The sequence below is a fragment of the Carassius carassius genome, chromosome 38 (assembly GCF_963082965.1).
Source record: "Carassius carassius chromosome 38, fCarCar2.1, whole genome shotgun sequence".
In the NCBI taxonomy this organism is placed as follows: domain Eukaryota; kingdom Metazoa; phylum Chordata; class Actinopteri; order Cypriniformes; family Cyprinidae; genus Carassius; species Carassius carassius.
The window spans coordinates 28,311,534-28,334,689 of NC_081792.1; the positions used below are offsets into that span (position 1 = coordinate 28,311,534).

At 37.0% G+C, this 23,156-nt stretch overlaps 1 protein-coding gene across 3 annotated transcripts in view; it reads right to left on the reverse strand.

The window, feature by feature from the left end:
- Positions 1-22,893, reverse strand: part of LOC132119718 (echinoderm microtubule-associated protein-like 6) — a 63,257-nt gene extending 40,364 nt beyond the window's left edge. For all 3 annotated transcript variants that reach the window (XM_059529913.1, XM_059529912.1, XM_059529914.1), the window contains exons 1-12: positions 22,008-22,893; positions 21,673-21,886; positions 13,307-13,466; positions 12,531-12,629; positions 10,979-11,047; positions 10,524-10,709; positions 10,162-10,297; positions 8,097-8,298; positions 6,559-6,696; positions 6,216-6,472; positions 4,651-4,860; positions 4,401-4,568 (exon numbers count right to left, since the gene is read on the reverse strand). In XM_059529913.1, the coding sequence (XP_059385896.1) occupies positions 4,401-4,568; positions 4,651-4,860; positions 6,216-6,472; positions 6,559-6,696; positions 8,097-8,298; positions 10,162-10,297; positions 10,524-10,709; positions 10,979-11,047; positions 12,531-12,629; positions 13,307-13,466; positions 21,673-21,886; positions 22,008-22,050 (1,882 nt within the window). In that variant the 5' untranslated portion in view covers positions 22,051-22,893. The remainder of the gene's footprint in view (positions 1-4,400; positions 4,569-4,650; positions 4,861-6,215; positions 6,473-6,558; positions 6,697-8,096; positions 8,299-10,161; positions 10,298-10,523; positions 10,710-10,978; positions 11,048-12,530; positions 12,630-13,306; positions 13,467-21,672; positions 21,887-22,007) is intronic.
- Positions 22,894-23,156: the final 263 nt, after the last annotated feature.

Here is a 23,156-nt window from a genome sequence, read left to right on the forward strand (position 1 = left end):
AGGTGACGAAGTCGTGGACGGCCCCATATGGCATCCGCAGTCACGCCGCTCGGGTTGCTTCATATGAGGCCACTTCAGCACTGGTTGCACTCCCGAGTCCCGAGATGGGCATGGCGCCGCAGTACACATCGTGTCACAATTACACCGATGTGTCGCCGCCTATTCAGCCCCTGGTCGGACCTTGCCTTTCTACGGGCCGGCGTGCCCTTAGAACAAGTGTCCCGGCACGTTGTTGTCACAACAGATGCCTCCAACTCGGGCTGGGGCGCGACATGCAACGGGCAGGCAGCTTCGGGGTCCTGGACAGGACCTCGACTGCTTTGGCACATCAACTGTCTGGAGTTGCTGGCAGTGCATCTAGCTTTACGACGGTTTCGTCCGCTGTTGCTGGACAAGCACGTGTTGGTCCGCACGGACAACACTGCGGCTGTTTCGTACATCAACCGACAGGGCGGTCTACGATCACATCGCACATGTCTCAACTCGCCCGCCATCTCCTCCTCTGGAGTCAGACGTGGCTCAAGTCGCTGCGCGCTATCCACATCCCGGGGGAGCTCAATCGTGCAGCCGACGCGCTCTCACGACAGCTCACTTTCCCCGGGGAATGGCGACTCCATCCCCAGACGGTCCAGCTGATCTGGACTCGATTCGGGGAAGCCCAGGTAGACCTGTTTGCTTCCCACGAGTCCTCCCACTGCCAGCTGTACTATTCCCTGTCCCAGGCCCCCCTGGGCACAGATGCACTGGCACACAGCTGGCCTCGGGCTTTACGCAAGTATGCGTTTCCCCCAGTGAGCCTGCTCGCACAGACACTGTGCAAGGTCAGGGAGGACGTGGTGGTTACGCCTTATTGGCCCACCCGGACCTGGTTTTCGGAACTCATGCTCCTCGTGACAGCCCCTCCCTGGCGCATCCCCCTGAGGAGAGACCTTCTCTCTCAGGGGCTTGGCACCATTTGGCACCCGCGTCCAGATCTCTGGAACCTCCACGTGTGGCTTCTGGATGGGACGCGGCAGACCTAAGTGATCTGCCCCCAGTGGTGGTAGACACTATCACTCAGGCTAGAGCCCCTTCTACGAGGCAGGCCTATGCTCTGAAGTGGAGTCTGTTCACGAATTGGTGTTCTTCTCACCGAGAAGACCCCCGGAGATGCCCGGTCAGAGTCGTGCTTTCTTTCCTGCAAGAAAGGTTGGAGCGTGGGCTGTCACCCTCCACCCTGAAAGTGTATGTGGCTGCCATTGCAGACCATCACGATGCAGTGGACGGCCGGTCCCTGGGGAGGCATGACCTGATCGTTAGGTTCCTGAGGGGTGCCAGAAGGTTACATCCTCCTAGGACACCCCTGATTCCCTCCTGGGACCTCTCTATTGTCCTGGCGGGACTTCAGAGGGGTCCCTTTGAGCCGCTGGATTCAGTCGAGCTTAAGTTCCTGTCTCTCAAGACAGCGCTCCTGATCGCGCTCACTTCCATCAAGAGGGTCGGGGACCTCCAAGCATTTTCGGTAAGTGAAGAGTGCCTTGTGGTCGCTGTGTCCCGTAAGAGCGCTTCGCATATACGTGGACCGCACCCAGAGCTTTAGAAGCTTTGAGCAGCTCCTGGTCTGCTTTGGAGGTCAGCAGAAGGGGAAGGCTGTCTCTAAGCAGAGGTTGGCCCACTGGATAGTGGATGCCATCGCCTTGGCTTACCATTCCCAAGGCGAGCCGTGCCCCCTGGGGGTGAGGGCCCACTCCACACGGAGTGTGGCCTCCTCCTATGTACTGGCGCACGGCGCCTCTCTGGCAGACATCTGTCGAGCTGCGGGCTGGGCGACACCTAACACCTTTGCGAGGTTTTACAACCTCCGTGTGGAGCCAGTTTCTTCCCGTGTGTTGGGTAACAGGTAATTGGCGGGAAGGGCTGGCTGGGTGTCACGCTTGCTGTGCCATTCCCCCTAACACGGGGATGTGAGGGCCTTTCTTCTCCCAGTAGAGTTCCCTGGTTGGCGTACCCTGGTCGAGCATCCTCCAGCACCCTCGGCAGTCGGACTTGGCGGAGCAGTCTGTCGCCAGGCCCAGTACTGGTGTTAGCATGCCCGGAGTTCCGGTCAGCCCCTGTACTGGGCTAGGTGTTCATATGGCTTGGTTCCCTACGGGTAATCCCATATGGGTATTCTTCCACGGTAAGGTTTCCCTCTTGGCAAACCCGTGTCTTCCCTTGACAGACCCGTTCTGTCAGTCTCTTCTGGCAGCCGTTCCATCCCTACTCCAAGGTAGGACCTGCCTCAGAGACCCCTTCCATATGTAGTACTGCCCCCTGGGTCAGTCCATATCGGTATATCCACATGTCACCTCCCTACGGGTAGGATGTGGTCTCCGTAGCGACCTTTTCCTAGGCTCGCTTCCCCATTGTCTTGCCAAAGCTGAAAGAACAAATAGGGAAGATTTGAAGCAATCTTTCTCTGAAGGTTGAAATCCCTTCCATTAACTTATGTGGGCGGAACAGCAGCGTGGCCTTCTCCAGCAGCGATGTACTCACCCTTTGGCCCCTTCGGTACTAAGGTCAGTGAATTTGCGCTGGGGCTTTGGGAAGGTTACGACCTTAAGCGTAGCTTTTGTGGCACGCCAGGGGTGGCCAGATGAGGCCACAGTAAATCTTGGGGTGGAACACCAAAATAAAGAGAAAATAATTAAAGGTTTCCAATATTGACAAAAAAAAATGGTATCCCTGGTAGTTCTGGGATTTTATCGATAACTATAAATAGACAATAATGTCACTTTAATTGTGCTGATATCTTATTTCTAATTGTGCTGACAGATGCCTCCTGAATTTTTTATTTTTACCTTTACGCCATTTTTTCTAGAAGTGTGCACCATCTTTTAGGTCAAATACTTGTATTTGGGCTGTTACCAAGCAAATGCAATCAGTATCAACATAAATGATCTTTGCAATGCAGAGAAAACAGAAGCTGCATCTGAAGTGCCATTAAGATGTTTTTACACACTGTTTAATGCAGCTCTGTGGGACATGGTAACTTTAGCCTGCAGTTATAAATTAATAAATAATGTTCTGATATTTTAAAAATAAAACACTGAAAACTGATGTTGGAAATTATTAAAAAAATAAGAAGGTACCGTAAATATGAAATTAAAACCAGCAGTAGGTGGCAGTGAGTCACTGTTAATAAGTGAGTCATTTTGATTGAACCGAATCATTTAAACGGTTGATTTATTCAGGAACGAATCACTGTCATGTTGCTCAGAGACGCAAAACAGTGGCTGTGTTTGGAATGATTTTTGTTTGAACTGTTGTATAAAAGCAATGTCACACTTGAAATTATGCTGACTTTTAGAGAAAAATGTAACTCTTCGTGTGCTAATAACTATATGAAATTATATAAACTATATAGATCTATAAATTTTCTGGCCCATATCTTGAAAAATGTGATAATTCTAAATTTCCGTTATGTCCCCATGCCACAACCTTGAACCGTTCGCTGTTGCCGGGACACGTTCTCGGCTCCTCAGCGTAAAACCTAATGAGTGGATGCACCTGTCGCCTTATACCCGTGGCTCAGGGAGTGGCTCAGGTGTGTTAATCCACTAGCCAATTTTCATTGGCGTTTTCTCTTAAATTCAGAGATGATTGGCCTCCCAAGTGAGACCCCATATGTCGTTCGACATAACGTCTCCTTTCCTCCATCAGGGAACGAGGGTTACATACGTAACCGAGACATTTTATTTACAAAATAAATCCATTATCTATAAATTCTAGATATTAAAATGATAACATATATTATGTAATTAATTTTAATTTAAGTAACAAAACTACAACGTTTTAAATTCCTACTTTTTAAATGTTAAGATCTTTTATTCATGATCTGTGTAAATTACCTGTGACTTTTAAAATTAGACGAACCCGTAAAGTGTCATAATTTTTCTTGACTTTTCCATTAATTATTAATGAATTTCCAACACCTTTTTTTCCCACCAGCAACACTGAAGATCTGAAAATCACAAAATATAAAATTCCCTAACATTTCCATATGCATCACGATTGTGAAAACCAATTTCAATTTCAGTCATGCAGTAATAGGGACTGTTTCCAAACAGGTTTCCATAGCCCACAATAAACTGGAATAAGTATTTTATCATTTATGCATTTGGCAGACGCTTTTATCCAAAGTGATTTACAGTGCATTCTGGCTATACATTTTTTTTTGTTTTGTCAGTATGCGTGTTCTCTGGGAATTGAACCCACAACCTTTTGCGCTGCTATCACAATGCTCTACCACTGAGCCACAGGAACACCAATAAGTATTTTATCATCCAGAAAATGAACACATAAGTACATCCTCCCTCAATGTACTTATTTAATTGAATTGATTTGATAACGGGAAACCCTGGATCGGTGGATTGAATCACCTTGCAGCAGTGGCTCCAGAACTCCATTCATGACTCCCTCCGGCAGAAACCTCCACTGGAAGACGGAGTGATCAGCTCCACCTGTGCTCAGAACCCACTGCAGGTCATGTGACCAGCGCACATTGGTCACATGGGCAGAGTGGCCGATGTATTTCTTGAATTTGGCAGCTGAAAGAATCACATTTGTTAGCGCACGCTGGTTTGTTCAGCACTGATCACACAGAAACAGATCACACAAAACCAAGCAGACCTTTTTTAAGACACGGGAATCGGAAGAGTTTGACGAGGCCGAAGTCGTCACCCGTCACCATCACTGCATTGCTGTAGTTTGCATCCACAGAATTAATGTCGTTGACGTTGGAATATTTAGGCCAGATTCCATTGACCTCCGGTCCGAGAACACAGGTCCACCTCATCCAGTGGATTCCTTTGGCTTCCTCCCTCAGCAGGAATTTACCGGCTATAGACACAGAACAACAGTTAGGAAAAGTATGAGCATGACATGATTCATAAAATAAGGCTGAGCCTAAAATAAAATATGTCATTTATTTGACAAAGATTTTTTAAAAGGAGAGATCTTTGGTTTGGATTTTATTAAATTGAATATCTTTAAATAAATAATTATTTGCTGGAGATAACAGACCTTGAAATGGACAAATCTCTCCAATTTCTTTCAAATCTCTCCCAAAAAAAATTGAAATAAAAAAAGCCCATAATTATTTGCATAAACACTTAATGCATATATATATATATATATATATATATATATATATATATATATATATATATATATATATATATATATATATATATATATATATATATATATATATATATATATATTCATCATACACACACACACTAATATTTATGTTTCATATATATTATATATATGTATTTTAATAAGCACATAAGTATTTGCACAAATATACACATTTTAACTTATATTATTATTATATATTTCAAACTTAAACTTTTAACTAACTTTTGAGATTTAAATTAATACATACATGCAACATTCCACAAATTAATACTTAATGCATTTATTCTGTAATTCTGAAAAAATGCATACCGACTTTTGAAATTCAAAAGAATGGTGAAGTGACTTTTAAGGAAGGTTTTTGATTACATTTCCAGGTCTGGAAATCACAATTTAAAATTTTTCTGACTTTACCTGATCTTTTTCATGAGTCTGAAACCCCCAGTAATAAAAAAAATATATACATATTTGCATAAATTTGTAAAACTTAAAAAAAAAAAAAAAAAAAAAAACTTTTGAAATTTAATTAAATTATTAATGATTTTCCAAGAAGAAACTTGACCTTGTAGTTACCTCGTGTACTAAAACCGACGGTAAATGAAAAGTAGTTTTAAATAGGAAAAATATCAAAACTCTTTGCTCATTTTTGAGCGAGATGCTAACGGTCTAATTAGATTCAATGATCTATGCTAAGCTAGGCTAAAAGTGTTCCCGCCAGACCCGGAGATCGGCTGAATGGATTCAAAAACAGTAAAACTCAACTGTTTAACTCTAGGGGAGTTGGAAAACGAGCATATTTTCAAAGATAGTGGAGTTTTCCTTTAAATGAGTTGTAAAAAGTTTTTAATTTTAATGCATTCATGAAAAAAATGCATAAATATTGATTGTTTCCAAACAGGTTTTCCTGTCCCATAATTAACTGGAATTTTAGCATTTTATCATCCAACTTCATAAAAAATTGCTGAATTTTTTTTGAAAGAAAATACAGCTTGAAATTTAAAAGAATCTGAAAATATTCATTTTCTCATGAATTGTAAATTAATTATTATTCTTACTTGGCATCCTGTAGAAGAATCGTTCTCCAGCTCCATCATTGGTCTGCAGGAAGCGGCTGTCCACGGACCAGTCCAGGTGTGTTATGAAGCACGTGGACTTGTTGCACTCTCCCACTTTTTTATAGCGTTGGGCCACAGCGTAGATGTCCACAAACCCGTCGTTGGAGCCCACTGCCAAATAAGAGCCATCGGGTGAGAACTTGAGTTCGTGAATGACCTCCTTCCTATCCTTGATGTGGACCACCTCCGTCATGTCCCTTAGAAAACCAGACAAGCTCTCAGTTTGTGAACAATGAAGCATGAAGCTGAAATGATGAAGTGTAGGAGATCCAAATTGAATTACCTGACACGCAGGACAGTGAAAGAGCCGTCCTTCATGCCGAGAGCCAGCTGGGAACCGTCGTTGTTGAAGGAAACACTGCGTACGGCTTCTTCCATGTTACAGCGAGCGATCAGCGTGTGTTCGGACAAACTCCACAGTCTAAACGTGCATGTTTGATGAAACATAAAATGTGTCCATTTATGCTAGGGCAAGGCGAAATGGGCTAAAAATATTACAACAATATTTTTTCCCATATTATATGACATTGATATTTATCATTTATATTCATTACCATTATTGTAGAAGGAAATGCTTTCCAAATATGTGTTAGACCTTGAGAAAAAAATGTAAACTTAACTTGTTCACAATTCTCCACAGAGTAGTTACCTTTTAATTTAGGGCCCCATAAATCCATTTTATTTTTTCCCAAAATTCAGTTTTTGTCCATTTTATAGATTTTTTTCCATTCTATGTTTTTTATTTTTATTTAATGCAGATTTATGATTAAAAATAGTGTCTAATGAAATGCACTAATAAAACTTTAACAATTTAATCATTATTTTCAAATGTAAAAATGAAAATATAACAAATCATTTAATTTTATTTATTTTTTTGTCAGAAAAGATGCTACACAACAGAACTGTATAAATTATAAAATATAATGTTTGTTTCCTGGAAAATTTAATTATTATTATTATTATTACTTTGAGAAATACATTTTAGTACACAGTAGTAAAGTATTTCTGTCATAATTTATCCAAGTTAAACCAAACTTTTATTTTGATTGTTTCTTTCTGCAGATATTTCACTTTTAGTTTTAGATTCAGTGTGTATTCGATGGCAGTTTTTCTTAAATGAAACGGTAATAAAATTAAAATATAACAATTAATTAATTTACAAAAAAAAATTATTTATTAAATTTTTTAGTTAAATAAGATGATGCACACCAGAACTGTATAAATTAAAACATGAATGAAAAATATCTTGGTTGTTTGATATTCTTAAAAAATTTTTTAAAAATGTATTATTACTTTTAAGAGTTACAATTTAGCACAGAATAGTACTATAAATCTGCTATAATGTATTTAAATGAAACCAAACTTTTATTTTGGCGGTCTGTGGTGAAGAATATTTCAGTGAGTATCTGACAGTAGTTTTTCTCAAAACAATAATCAAATAAAAAATATCAGTTATTTAAAAGAAAGCATTGTATTTATGATGCTGCACAATAGAAATTTATCAATTAAAACATAGTTGAAAAACTATTTTGGTTGTATAATATTATATATTTAATATTACATTTTAATATATAATAATAGTTTCAGTCTGAATTTGACAGTAGTTTTTCCTCAAATGAAACTTCAGTGACTTCAGAAAACACTGTGAGCATCGTGTGTTTGAGTTTGAAATGTCTAGAGCTCATCATCATTATCGACAATCGTTCATTTTTTTAAAAACCAAAACCACATTTAATTTCTGCCTGTCTTGCTCCATTTATAATCTCTGCTGTGTGAACTGATGTGGCATGAACTGAAATCCAATAGAAGGTGTGGACTAACCGTACGGATCGATCGTCGCTGCCGGTGACAGCCAGCGGTTGTTTGGGATGTAGATCGAGGGCCCAGAGCTCTCCCTCTGAATGACCCTGCATTATCAGCAGCGGTTTATCTCGGTCTCTCACCATCACCTCAAAGATCTCACAGTCTTGAGTTCCTGCCAGAATCCTGTCAGCCCTCCAACACACGCTGCGGATGGACAGACCTGGAGAGAAAGAGTGATTCAGATCGACTAGAAAGTATAGGATCTAAGCAGCCCAGACTAACATATCTGGTTATGTTTGGGATTTGGGCTCTAGTATGTTCCCTGGTCATGGTAGGGCTATATTTCATTATCAGGAACTTATATCATCTACTCTAACTAAGGTCCAAGGAATGCTGGTGTCCAGGCATCTTAACTAGTTTAAAGGAATAACAAATGTGTCCCTTTGTACATAAAAAGTTGTTGGTAACAAAATAACTTGAGTTTATTTAATCTGGATCTGCTGGGGTTTCGTAAAATTCGATTAATATTTTTAAATGATCATTTGTTTTGTCATTTTTAATGTGTTTTAACTGATGCATTTTCTGCAACAAATCAATTATTAAATTACTAAACAGTGCTGCTATCATCTTCTAAAATTAAAAAATTAAAAAATAAAAAATAATTTAATTAACCTGGAAATAAATCAAATTTAAACACGAAATAAACATAAATAAAATAATCTATTAAAAATGTATATTGAAATTAAGCTGAAATTAAATCAATAATATAAACATGAAATTAAATATATTAATAAAAAATATTAGATATATACAAAATTAAATACATTAATATAAATATTAGATTAAAAACTATAATTATTATAATAAATTAGAACTGAAATACTATAATTTCAAGCACTACAAATTGAAACAGATGTAAAATAACAATAAATATAAAAATATATATTAATGTAGGATGAGTGATTTATGTTAATGTTTATATTATATACATTAAACAGTCAAAAGCACATAACAATAACTAAAACAAATTAAAATAAAAAAATATTAAACACAATAGTATATAAATAATTCTGTTACTAATCAATATATCATTGGACATAAAGAAAATTTCACATACAGGAATTAAACCAGTAATGCTGAACCAAAAGTTAATTTACCTAGAAAAACAGCATCACGCCTAAAAGACGATCTAAGAGCTTAGAGAAAACAATTGTACTGAACAATTAAAATTAACAGAAAAAATTGCTTTGTAAAATTGATAGTAAAATAGAGAATGAAAAGTCTTCACAGACATCAGCTGTAGTTTTCAGCAGGGTAGAATTTAATTAATAATAAAATAACTGGCTGTAAAACAACCAAAACTGAACCTTTAAAGTGTCACAAACATGTTACATGGAAGTCTATATTGGACACACCAGCCAAATATCAAATAAACAAACCCAGTGTCTTCATCCAGTAATACTACAGAACTAAAACATGAGTGTGGAGAGCAGCTCAGAGCACTTAATGAGAAATGTTTGAGTTCATACTGAGATCTCTGAATTATCTGACAGTCTTCTCCTGTGAAAGTGCTGACAGCTTGTTTGCTACAAGACTTACATCTGCTGAAAACACTGTCACTCGTGTGATATAAGCGCAGGCCGTGTTGTGTCTTCTGTTTTATTGATCCTGTATTGTGTTTAAAATCAATGCAATGGATCAAGACCGATGCAATTTACTTTTGAAACATGGTCAGTGATGGTTTTGGGATTGATGGGAACATAACAGCAGACATTTAATTGTTTGATCAAAATTATCGCTAGGGACAATTTAGAAGTGGCTGAATATTGGTAGGGACATGTCATAGCGTCTCTTCTAAACTCTGCACCCTTGTAACAGAATGAGTGCAAACCAATGTAATTCACAATTGGTCAGATTGCTGTATAATAAATAGTTACTTGACGTGTAAATGTGAATGGTCAAGTGTTAATGAAATAGAAGCGTTGTGTTGTAAATGTTTGAGTATGTCACAAAGTATATTAAACTCTATTTCAAAAGGGCGGGAAAAATCCTGTTAGCTTTAAAGCCAGCTGTAATGTTTTACCTTTATAACCTTGTTCTGCCTCCCTGAGGTCAATCTTGGTAATGGGTTTGAAATCCACGTCCCACAGCCTTACACAGCCATCCCGCCCACCGGTGGCGAAGCCTTCCTCACATGAATGCATGCTGAAGATCCCTGCCTGTGCGCACAGAGAGAGTTTACAAATGCATGTGCAAAAGAGCACATATGCCACCACGTGATATATGCACTAGTGTTATAAATGCATGAAACAAATGGCCAATCCATTGAATATCTGAATACAAATGGGTTGCATTGTAACTTCAGATGTCCTTTAACGGAGATGCTATAGCGCACAGCTGAGGTGTACAAGTGATGGTGTGGGAAGTGTGATGAGCTTCACTCACTCCGTGTGCCACCTGTATCGTTCGTGTCAGGTTGAGTCCCTTCCAAACGTAAATATCTCCGTTAAGAGCTCCCGAATACGTCACTTCATCTTTCGCTGCAGCCAAGCACAGGATGGTTTGCAGGTCCCCCGTCTTTCCGAAAATCCCTCGTTTTGGCGTCAATGCATTGCCACATAATGCCCAAAACTGTGAGACAAATGAGAAAACCTGAAGATCAACTCCTTTGCTCATGCAAATCTTTAGCATTAGCAAACTTAAAATATTGTGCATGCATAAGCTTTCTTTTTAGAGCTCGAAATCTATGCATTTACATTTGAACTTTGGATGATATTTTTCTATGAAAATGCATTAAAATGCAGTAATAACAACAAGGGAAAGGAGGTATAATTTGTGGCATGTTTTACGTGTTTCTGAGTGTGGGTTTAAATGAACCTTGTCTCAGGGGTTTGACTCACTTTAATGTGCTTGACTCCGCAGCTCACCAGCCTGTGCGGCAGAAACGGGTCCCAGGAAATATCAAAGATCTGTAACGCAGCACAAACAGGTGGAATAACCATGTCAACACCTCCTCAACATCTAGCACCAAAACCAATTACACCGAATTAATCACAACTCTCTAAAATTATACACAATGCACAATAAAATGGAAATTATAATGCAAAAAATCCAATACTTGGTTCTTACTAATTTTGAGGTACTGATTCCAAAAATAACGTTTGTTTTGCTCAAACATGCATACTTTCACAATGCATTTCGTAGCATTTTTGCTTTCAGCAACCATTTGTAAGCTGAAGTCACGTATTATCCCTCAATCAGCAGAAAAACAACACAAAGACACGATTCCTGAATGATTCTGAAGACATTATTTTGTGCATAATCCCGATTTTCACTGCTTTGCAGACTGCAAGATAAATGTTAAATTTTAAAACCAAAACTTTTGATATTTTACAGCTTTTGTAATTTTGTGTACAAATTATAAATTTATGCTTTAAAAGTGATAAATACATAAATAATTTGAAAAAAGAGGGGGAACAATGCATGATCGAAACTATTTCTTGCTGATTTCAAACTCCGCATCATAAAACTAGGATCAAATCAGCAGTGTAATTAGTATAATTAAGAAACGAATGCAGTTTTTTACAATTAATATTTAAATCAAGAATTAAAATTTGAAATGAAAAATTTGTATTTTTATATTTTCCACTTCCACTTTGCAAACTTTTTCTAAAATTCAGTGTGTTGTGTGATTTTTAATATTCCAACATGGCTTTTATTTTTGATTATATTAGTACTATTACTAAGTGTAATATAAGCCTTTTTTATTTATTTGTTGTTGTTATTATAGTCATGCTTGCTAAACATTATTTGTATGCATTATCTGCAAATAAACATTTCATACAGCAATATTTACTGTTGCTTAAACAGTAGATCATGTCACTAGTAATGAGTCTGAATTCTTTTTATAGGCCTAACGTTTCTTTAAATTTATAAAGTATATACTTTGAACACATTGCAAGTCACTTTGGAAAAAGCTTGTAATGCAAGAATATAAATTGGAAAAGATATAAACTCTAAATTTCATCTGCAGTGAAGTTGTTGAGCTGGAACAGAAGAGAGACACATTGGGAGACAGGAAGAGCAGCAGGGTTTTAATGACACCGTAGGGAGTCTTCTGGTGCCTGTGGTTCTTCACTAAGCAGCTCTGTCATCTCTGCTGTGACTCCCTCGACACTGAGTGTGTGTGTGTGTGTAACACACAACTTATGCATTGAAAATCTCCTCTGTATTGTAGCATTGCACAATACCTTATTCATAACGCTCTTAACGGTTATTCATTCACATCGAGTTGTAGCATCTGTTGCAATGGAAACAGTCCTACCATGTGAGGACCGGATGGGCTTCTTCTGTGTTTTCCAAATCTTTCTGGCATTATGAATTAAATGCTGGACTCTGCAGTTCTGATGTAATTAACTCTCGGTAATGAGAAACAGTGCGTTCTGTTCTTACCCTATCAGAATGTCCCGTGGCGGTGGCTAAGACACGCCCCTTTTTCCAGTCCCACACACACACCGTGTTTTTAGCATCAAGTCCCACAGACGATAAACGCTGAATGTTCAGAATCACAAGACAGGAGAAAATAAGTAGTTAGATGGAAGCATTTACAAACACAAATGAAGAAAATTCAGTTTAAATAAAACTATTACTCAGGGTAAAATTAAAAACTAAAATTAAAACCTTAAAAAAACTATATCATTACAAGAAATAAACATGAACTTAAATAAAATAAAATGTATATATATTTTTTTTTACTTTATTTCAGCTAGTTGCCAAGGCAACATTTCTTATTTTAATTTAGTTCTGGAATAATTAGATTAGATTAGATTAGATTAGATTAGATTAGATTAAACTTTATTGTCATTGCACATGTGGGCACAAGGCAACGAAATACAGTATGACAATGATTTAATTTTAATTATATTATATTATATTATATTATATTATAGACATAACAAACTAAAACATTCATGTTAATTAATGTTAAAACATTAATAAAACATACTAGTATCTCAATGATACAAAAATAACAACTTACTAAATATTAGGGGTGTAACAATATATTGTGTCAAAATATAATCGCAATACAAAAATGCAACAATATGTATCATGGATAGTTCAACCAAAAATGAACGTTTAGGTGTTTTTTTCACATAAAAACAATGGTCAAAACAAAAAGAGAGCCGTGCAGGAAGTCATTATACTGACTGAGGAATCATAGGACTCACCTGGCCGTCGGCATCGAAGGCTAGACAGGCCACACCGTGAGTGTGAACGTCTCTCAGGATGGACACGGTGGTCATTGCATACGAGTCCCACACACAGATATACGGATCCTTCCCAACCTGACCCGTGGCCACCTGGATCTTATCAGGATGCAGTGCTAGACTGAGGACAGAAGAGACACACGCTGTAAGTTACAAAGAAAGAAATACAGAGTAGAGTAGAGTAGAGTAGAGTAGAGAAGAGAAGAGAAGAGAAGAGAAGAGCAGGATTGAGTAGAGTAGAGAAGAGTAGAATAGAATAGAGAAGAGATAAGTAGAGTAGAGTAGAGAAGAGTAGAGAAGAGATAAGTAGAGAAGAGAAGAGTAGTGTAGAAAAGAGTAGAGATAAGTAGAGTAGAGTAGAGTAGAGTAGAGTAGAGCAGAGCAGAGCAGAATTGAGTAGAGTAGAGAAGAGTAGAATAGAATAGAGAGGAGATGAGTAGAGTAGAGATAAGTAGAGTAGAGAAGAGAAGATCAGAGTAGAATAGAGAAGAGATAGAGTAAAGTATAGTTGAGTAAAAAAACAGTAGAGTAGAGAGGAGATAGGTAGAGTAGATTCAATTCAATTCAAATGTATTTGTATAGCGCCTTTTACGATACAAATCATTACAAAGCAACTTTACAGAAAAATTATGTTTCTACAATATTTAGTAGTAGCTTATAAGTGGTGACTATCAGTTTGTGCACATATGACAAGATTTTTCAGAAAAATTAATACAAGACATAGTCAGCCAGACGATTATTGCTAGTGGACATGGAGAGACTTTGATCATTCTGCAAGATCGATTATTAAAATCAATTATTATATGATGCAGTCACACTTTTAGAGTAGAGAAGAGTAGAGAAGAACAGAGAAGAGATAAGTAGAGTAGAGTAGAGTGCAGCAGATTAGAGAAGTAGAGAAGAGAAGAGCAGAGAAGAGTAGAGAAGAGATAGGTAGAGTAGAGTAGAGCAGAGCAGAGAACAGTAGAGTAGAGAAGAGATAAGTAGAGTAGAGTAGAGCAGAGTAGAGAAAAGAGAAGAGTAGAGTAGAATAGAGAAGACATAAGTAGAGTAGAGAAGATTAGAATAGAGAAGAGATAAATAGAGTAAAGTATATGTCACGGCAGGGATCCAATGAGGCACGGAGATAGAACCAATTGCGAGTAAGTCTTTTATTAAGGGCAATCCAAAAGGGTAAACAGTCCAGGCAGAGGTCGATACCAAACCAAACATAAACAAACAAGGACACAAGGCAAGAGCACGACAAGATGACGGACATGAATTAAACAACGACTCCGTCACACATACTAAGACAGACCGGGTTATATACACAAAAGGATAATGGGGAAACAGGAGACAGGTGGGGAACAATCAATTAACTAAACAAGGAGGAAGGTGACCAAATAAGGAGACAGGAAGTGATAATATGATAAACACCGTGGGAACTGAGGACACCTAGTGGAACCCCAGGGAACACAACCCAGACACTGTGACAGTATAGTAGAGTAGAGTAAAAAAAAGAGAAGAGTAGAGAAGAGATAGGTAGAGTAGAGAAGAGAAGAGAAGAGAAGAGAAGGAGAAGAGAAGAGTAGAGAAGAGCAGAGAAGAGTAGAGTAGAATAGAGAAGAGATAAATATAGTAAAGTATAGTAGAGTAGAGTAAAAAAAGAGTAGAGAAGAGAAGAGATAGGTAGAGTAGAGTAGAGAATAGTAGAGAAGAGTAGAGAAGAGTAGAGTAGAATAGAGAAGAGATAAGTAGAGTAGAGCAGATTAGAATAGAGAAGAGATAAATAGAGTAAAGTATAGTAGAGTAGAGTAAAAAAAAGAGTAGAGTAGAGAAGAGATAGGTAGAGTAGAGAAGAAAAGAGTAGAGTAGAGAAGAGAAGAGCAGAGAAGAGTAGAGTAGAATAGAGAAGAGATAAATAGAGTAAAGTATAGTAGAGTAGAGTAAAAAAAGAGTAGAGGAGAGAAGAGATAGGTAGAGTAGAGAATAGTAGAGAAGAGTAGAGAAGAGTAGAGTAGAATAGAGAAGAGATAAGTAGAGTAGAGAAGAGTAGTGTAGAGAAGAGATAAGTAGAGCACAGTAGAGTAGAGAAGAGCAGAGTAGAGTAAAGAAGAGAGTAAAGAATAGAGAAGAGATAAGTAGAGTATAGAAGAGTAGTTTAGAGAAGAGAAGAGATAAGTAGAGTAGAGAAGAGAAGAGCAGAGCAGAGAAGAGTAGAGTAGAATATAGAAGAGCAGAGTAGAGAAAAGAGTAGAGTAGAGTAGATTAGAGTAGAGTAGAGTACAGAAGAGAAGAGAAGAGCAGAGAAGAATAGAGTAGAGTAGAAGAGTAGAGAAAAGAGAAGAGTAGAATAGAGAAGAGATGAGTAGAGAAGAGTAGAATAGAGAAGAGATAAAAAGAGTAGAGTATAGTTGAGTAATAATGAGTAGAGTAGAATAGAGAAGAGATAAGTAGAGTAGAGAATAGTAGAGTAGAGTAGAAGAGTAGAGAAAAGAGACGAGTAGAATAGAGAAGATATAAATAGAGTAGAGTATAGTTGAGTAATAAAGAGTAGAGTAGAATAGAGAAGAGATAAGTGGAGTAGAGAAGAGTATTGTAGAGAAGAGTAGAGTACAGTAGAGAAGAGAAGAGAAGAGCAAAGAAGAGCAGAGCAGAGTAGAGTAAAGAAGAGAATAGCAGAGAAGAGCAGAGTAGAGTAGAGTAGAGTAGAGTAGAGTAGAGAAGAGAAGAGCAGAGCAGAGAAGAGCAGAGTAGAGAAAAGAGTAGAGTAGAGAAGAGTAGAGAAAAGAAAAGAGTAGAGTAGAATAGAGAAGAGATAAGTAGAGTAGAGTAGTATAGAGAAGAGATAAATAGAGTAGAGTATAGTTGAGTAACAAAGAGTAAAGTAGAATAGAGAAGAGTAGAGTAGAATAGAGAAGAGATAAGTAGAGTAGAGTAGTGTAGAAAAGAGTAGAGTACAGTAGAGAAGAGCAGAGAAGAAAAGAGTAGAGAAAAGAGAAGAGTAGAGTAGAGTAGAGAAGAGCAGAGAAGAGCAGAGTAGAGTAGAGTAGAGAAGAGCAGAGTAGAGAAGAGCAGAGTAGAGTAGAGTAGAGTATATTAGAGAAGAGAAGAGAAGAGAAGAGAAGAGAAGAGAAGAGAAGAGAAGAGAAGAGAAGAGAAGAGAAGAGAAGAGTGGAGTAGAGTAGAGTAGAGAAGAGCAGAGAAGAGTAAAGTAGAGTAGAGTAGAGAAGACAAGAGCAGAGAAGAGTTGAGTAGAGTACATTTAACAAAAACATTTAACAAAATAAGTTGTGAGAAATCAATTTAATCTCATTTAGTTAATTTAGTTGCCAAGGAAACATTTCTAACATTTCCAACTTTTTAAAAATAAAAATGACTTTTTAATAATTTGTACAAGTTATTTTTATTTCATTTTAGTCATTATAGAACCTGAACTTAGAATAATTTAATTCAGTTACCAAAGTAACATTTCTGTCTTTTTTATATAAAATTTATATATAGCTTCTATTTTTACAAAAGTTATTTTTATTGTGTTTTTTTATTTCAGTTTTATAATAAAATTGTATTATAAGAATATATAAACTTTTTTTCGATTTTAGTTTTAGTAATTCTAAGGCAGCATTTAGAATTTTTGTTTTGAATGTTTTGATTGTTTTATTTATTTATTTATTTATTATTATTTATTTTTTGTGGGTTAGTTTTTCCATCTAAAATTTGTTTTATTTTATATTATTACCTAAATAGACTTTTTTTCGTTTTAGTGAACAACAACAATACTGCTAAAAACACAGCTTTACCATGTTTATTGCTTTACTAAATCTAATGCATGATAATGGTGTCATTACAGCAGATGGGGAATGCAGTGCCACAGTGATTTACTGTAAGAGAGTGAGTGACATTCACTTCAGTCCCATTAGAGCGCTGATATTAGCATCCTCATCGCCTGCCATCAGGAGCAGCGGGCAGGAGTTTCCTCTCAAACACAGATCAAAGGCAGATTTACCAAGGCAAAACACCCTCAGTGTGTGTGTGTGTGTGTGTGTGTGTGTGTGTGTGTGTTCAGAGATCTTGCAGAATGATCAAAGTCTATCCATGTCCACTAGCATGAAACAAGCCAGCAGCTGAAACATGTGCCAATGCTGTTATGAGCTACAGGTACATTATGTGTGTGTGTGTGTGTATGTGTTTGCAGCACATATGTGCAAGTAACAACCCGCAGAATGGAAAAATCACTAATGTGACCGGTTTAATATCTTAATTGTTTCTTCTAGACAGTAACGAGATTAAATGAAGATCAAATTTACATTGTTGTATAAAGTCAAAATGAAATGAAAACTGACCCATTTTTTTATACACATTAATTCCAACAAAACCACCTTTTTACCGTCCAATAAATTCTTTATAGATAGAACATTTTTGCAATGTCTTGTTTATACTTCCCATTAGGGAAGTTAAATGGCTTGTCTTAAACCAGTGATATTTTAGTATTATTTATACTATTATAGCATTTAGAAATACTTTGAATTCGCTTTGTATTTTTTTATTTGTTTATTTTTTCATTTTCAATAACAAAAGTCCAATACTGGAAACATCAGTATATACTAGTGCTATTATAGTAGTATTTACACACTAGTGTGTATACAGTGTGTGTGTGTGTATATATATATATATATAAACACACACACACACACACACACACACACTTACTATACTTTTAGCTTTATATCAATTAATAGTTTTCATTTTAGTTAACAAGAAACACATTCTCAAACAGTGCTCAGATTTGCTCAAGATACCAAAGTCTAATCAAAGTCAGATATCTCAATATAAACTAAATAATTTCTCATCAAATTATCTGTATGTATCTCATCTCACACTATTTGATACACATAATAACCGCAAAACATCTAGTAAACACCTAGCATACTCAGATCACCTTAGCAACAGTATTGAACCACCTTGGCAACCAAAAAGAAATAGCTAGCATTTGCACAGGCAATCACTCAAAAGATAAAGTTGCTACCTAAATGGATCTCTCTCCTTAACAAGACACATGATTCAGTGCAGGATGAGTTTAATTATTAGTGTACAAATCACTATGAGCACTAGTATTAGTGAAAGTTGACTTAAACACCTTAAATAATTGTTGCATGAACATCAGGCTTACCTGAGTTAATTCGATGTTGCACTTCACCGCAGTAAAAGCACATTACTGCTGCATAGTACTTTTAACATGACTTTCAATAGCAAAGTTCCCCTCAGGCAGCGAGATGAACTAGTGTGTTTCTAATATAATACACTCTGGCAAAAGCCAACAACACTGAATCTCAGAGTTTCCATAAACATAAAATACACAATTACTGCAATAACACAAACGCTGTCTCGTGGTTTCCGTTTATAGATGCACATTACAGAGAGACCTGCTAAACGAGGTGATGGGACTCTTTTAGACAATTAGCACTAATTACCAAATCCATCATCTGCTGGCTCAGCCTAAAACAAGACACCACGGCATCCCATAATTTAGCACATATCCTGTGACTCTTGATTCACAGAATGTAACCTGTGCTCTAACTCTGACCAAGCAATTAAACTTCATTATAAACAGACATGATAGTTGTATCAGAGCAATCAGTCTGTTGAGGATCTGGGCAAGATGATAATTGCTGCGAATGGAATCGGATGACAAGAATAGCATCCCACCCTCGGGCACAAACAGAGCCGGCCACATTTGAGAAAATGTAAACGGGACTAAATATTGTTAAATCTGCTTGGCTTTCTGTCACAACTCAGTCCACATAACAAATGTTCATGCAAACACGACTAAAACGCTAGATGCAAAGTAAACACCATAATTTTGAATTATTTTTCAGTTTATGATCAATACAAAATACATCTTTCACGCTCACTGAGATAAATTATTATTACATTTATTATGCATTTGAATTAGATATAAAATACACATGCATTTTGGACTATAAACAAACTAATAAACTTAATGTTATGCAAATAAATAAATAAATAAACTAAAACTAAATAAATGAAAAAAGGGAATAGTATATTATTATTTATATGCATATGCATGCATTTACTATAGAGAAACTTATAAACTTAATGTTATGTAAATTAATTAATAAATTAACAAACTAAATAAACGTAGTATAGTTTGTTATTTAATTGCATGCATCTATGTGCATCTCATACAAACAAATAAACTGTATGTGATAATAAACATATAAAAACATGGCATAGTTGATTATACACATCTATTTGATTATTTAAATTATAAAATGATTTTCAAAATGCATCTATTCCAATTGCTTAGAATCAGCATGAATCTGTTCATTGTGAAAACAATTACATTTATTAAATTAAAATCTATTAACATGGTTCAAATCTGGATAACTTTGCAAAAAGCATTATTTTTTAGTTAAAATGTAAGAGATTGAATTTTTTTTTTATTTATTGATAAATATAAAAACAAAGTAAAAAAAATTGGTTTAGAAACAATTTTCACTCAGAAATTACTTGTGAGTTTCACAATTAATTACAAAGAAATGGCAAGTATAAAATCCTGAATCCTGAATAAAACATGAAATTCTGAAGTATAAAAAAACAGTATTTCTTTGTAAAACATACAACTATATTTGTTTTTTAATTTGAATTATTTATTTTACAGTGCATTACAGAAATCTGACTTATTTAATTTATGCATGACTAACAAATATGCATCACATTAAGTTTATTCGTTTAAGTTAAATATGTTTTGTGCGCTGCTAGAAAAAAAAGTGTGCTCTTTTATAGGAGTTCACCTGGAGGCGAAAGAGAGGGAAAAAACGCGGTCACTTCCTCACTGTATCCTCCCTTCAGGACAAAAACCGTATAGCTCTGCAGAACATGAAAAGGCTTTTTACACAAGGGCTGCCCTCTATTACTGTCATCCTGCTGCCATCTCGGCATATCAACCCCATTTCATTCCTGAATCAGTATGAGATTGTAAAGCATTGGCGCATTGATCCGTCCGGGAGACGACGGTCTGATAAATGTGCGGATTGAAAGGGGTGCCAACGTTCAGATAGCATCAGGTGTCTCGGACACAAACCGCTTTATCAGAGAGGAACACCTACTGTCAACACAACACGGGAAACAAACACTCTATCGTATGATAGTGCAGTCATGGTATAATGATATATAATATACCATCAATGATTATTCAAATACCATGGTATTAATCTGGTACTCTATTTTAAACATTACCATTGAAATTCTATAATAAGAGTACAAATACCAGTAATCACTGTGGTACTTGTCCAGGAAAATGTTACATTTCCATGGTAAATATCGAAAAAACAGATGTTAGTACCATAATCCATGAAATTTAACATCGCTATGGATATATATTCCAATATGATATTATCATGGTAATAATTGGTGCTGATTGATATATTAATTTACCATGGTATATGCATTAAATGCTGTGGCATTTAAAAGAACACGATGGAATTAGCATGGTAAATGTCCAAGAAATACCATGACTTTATAATGTATAATATAATGTATATATATATATATATATTAGAAAGCATGGTATTATCATGGTATTTTTTTATCATGATTGGTGCTGATATATTAATTTACAAGGTATTTGCATTAAATTTCATGCTTTAAAAAAAAAATAAAAAATACAATGGCATTGCCATAAATTTTTTTTTTAAAAACATGGTATCACCAATGGTTTTGCCATAGTGCTTGTCCAAAATATTGCGATATCATGCTTCTCAAAGAAATACCATGAAATTATCATGGTACCTGTTAGAAAACATGGTATTATCATGGTATTTTGTTACATACAATGATTCTGAATGATTGTCATTTTAATTTACCATTATATTTATGATACCTTGTAATTTTTAAAACAATACCATGGCTTTACAATGATAAATATGCAAAACAAAAGTGCTATAACCAATGCACACGGACAGAAAAACATATTTTGCCATTGCATTTGTCCCAAAAAAATTATAAGTAACGTCATATTACCATGGTACATATTAAAAACCATGGTGTTATCATTGTACTTTGTCACTTACAGCGGTACTAAATGATTACCATGGTACTTACATCAGACCTAGTGCAATTTTAATGGTATTTTCAATGGTATAAGTCCTAAAAACATGGCTTCATCATGGTACATAATATTCCAAAATAAACCAATGGTACTTTGATAAATACCGTGCACTGAATGATTGCCTTATTAAGTGATGATACTTAAAAGATTGCAATGGCATTATCATGATAATGCCTTGATAAATTTGTGATTTTTGATATAAAGAGCATCTTCATACCTAATGATGTCGTCGTTGTGTCCCAAGTAAAACTTCTGTGTGTGTTCTCTGGTGTTGTAAACCACTCCGACTCCAGCCACGAAGTACACGATCTCCTTCCCGGCAGTGTAGTACAGGTTATTCCTGCACTGATGTCCTCTGTATCCATGAATCCACTCCAGTCTCAGCTGACAGCCGGGAGCCGTCTTATCCGCCATGCTCTCAGGATCTGTAACTGTCTAGCATTCACAAAAATGTCATTTAGCCAACTATCAGTGGTCTTTCTACAGTGGCGGGCTCTGTCGAGGTCTAAGACACAATGGTGATGGTTATCCTCTCGTAGGGTTGCAATCTACAGCCTTTCAGACACCAGTTCAGATCTTTGATCACTGCCACCATTCAACGCCCTCTTGAAGTTCATCCATGCACCATAACTGGAACACAAGCTGGGTCACCTGTACAGAGAAGGGTGTTTGAAGATCCCAACGGGTGCCATGATGAAGCAATCAGGCAACAATGTTGGGAAAACGCTGATAAGCTATTTGGATCCAGATTAAAGGGAATGCAATCAAAGATAGAGTCAGGAGTGATTGCAGAATATTTGGTCACACCTACCAACAACTACATGAGTTTTTAGAGTATAAAAGCCTTTGAAAGCATGCTTAATCTGTGCATTATAGTTAAAAACAACTCTAGCAGTTGATATCGGTTAAAATGGGTTTACGACAACCTCGTGCAAGCCGGACACCTTCAGCACACTGAGGTCTGGACGTCTTTAAAGGACTGCAGAGACTTCAGGAAACGAACCTCAAAGCCATCGTGCTCTTAATCTTATCTAAAGGGCGGAAGCCGGCGTGTTCGCCCACGGGATTTCAGAAAATCTCCCGATTTCAGTGGTTTCTCGACCGCCCGGCATCGCGCTGACGATCAGACCTTCCCCAAAAACGCCTTCATGCTGTTCAACTTCAGCCTTAAGCTTTTCGATTCCCGGTGATCCTCAAACAAACTCTTCCATTCCTCAACGAATCATCAGAAACCGGCTCCGAGGCGCAAAAACCCTCTCACACGAAAGCAACGAGCCGAGCGAGCTGGTTCTGGTGGATTAATCCCTTCCACCGCGAACTCGGCGCAGTATTGAGGGAGTGAAGGCGTATTGGGTTGAGTTATTGGCGTAGTATTTTGGAGAATATGATTTCTGGTTTCTAGAAAGCCATTCGGCTTGGTTACTACGACGCCTTGTGGCCCGTTTCCGATGATACCGACACTCAGGGAAAGCTGCGCCGCGCAAGGGATCATGGGACTGGTAGTTCTAAATGCTATCCCGTGACCGCACAGCCGTTCGAAAATGACTTCAAATCCCATGGGCACCCAGCATGCGCTGTCCAACGTGCTGAATATACGGGTCTTCGGCCAACAACATTCTTTGAGAGACGTTTTGCTATTATATTATATTATATTATATTATATTATATTATATTATATTATATTATATTATATTATATTAT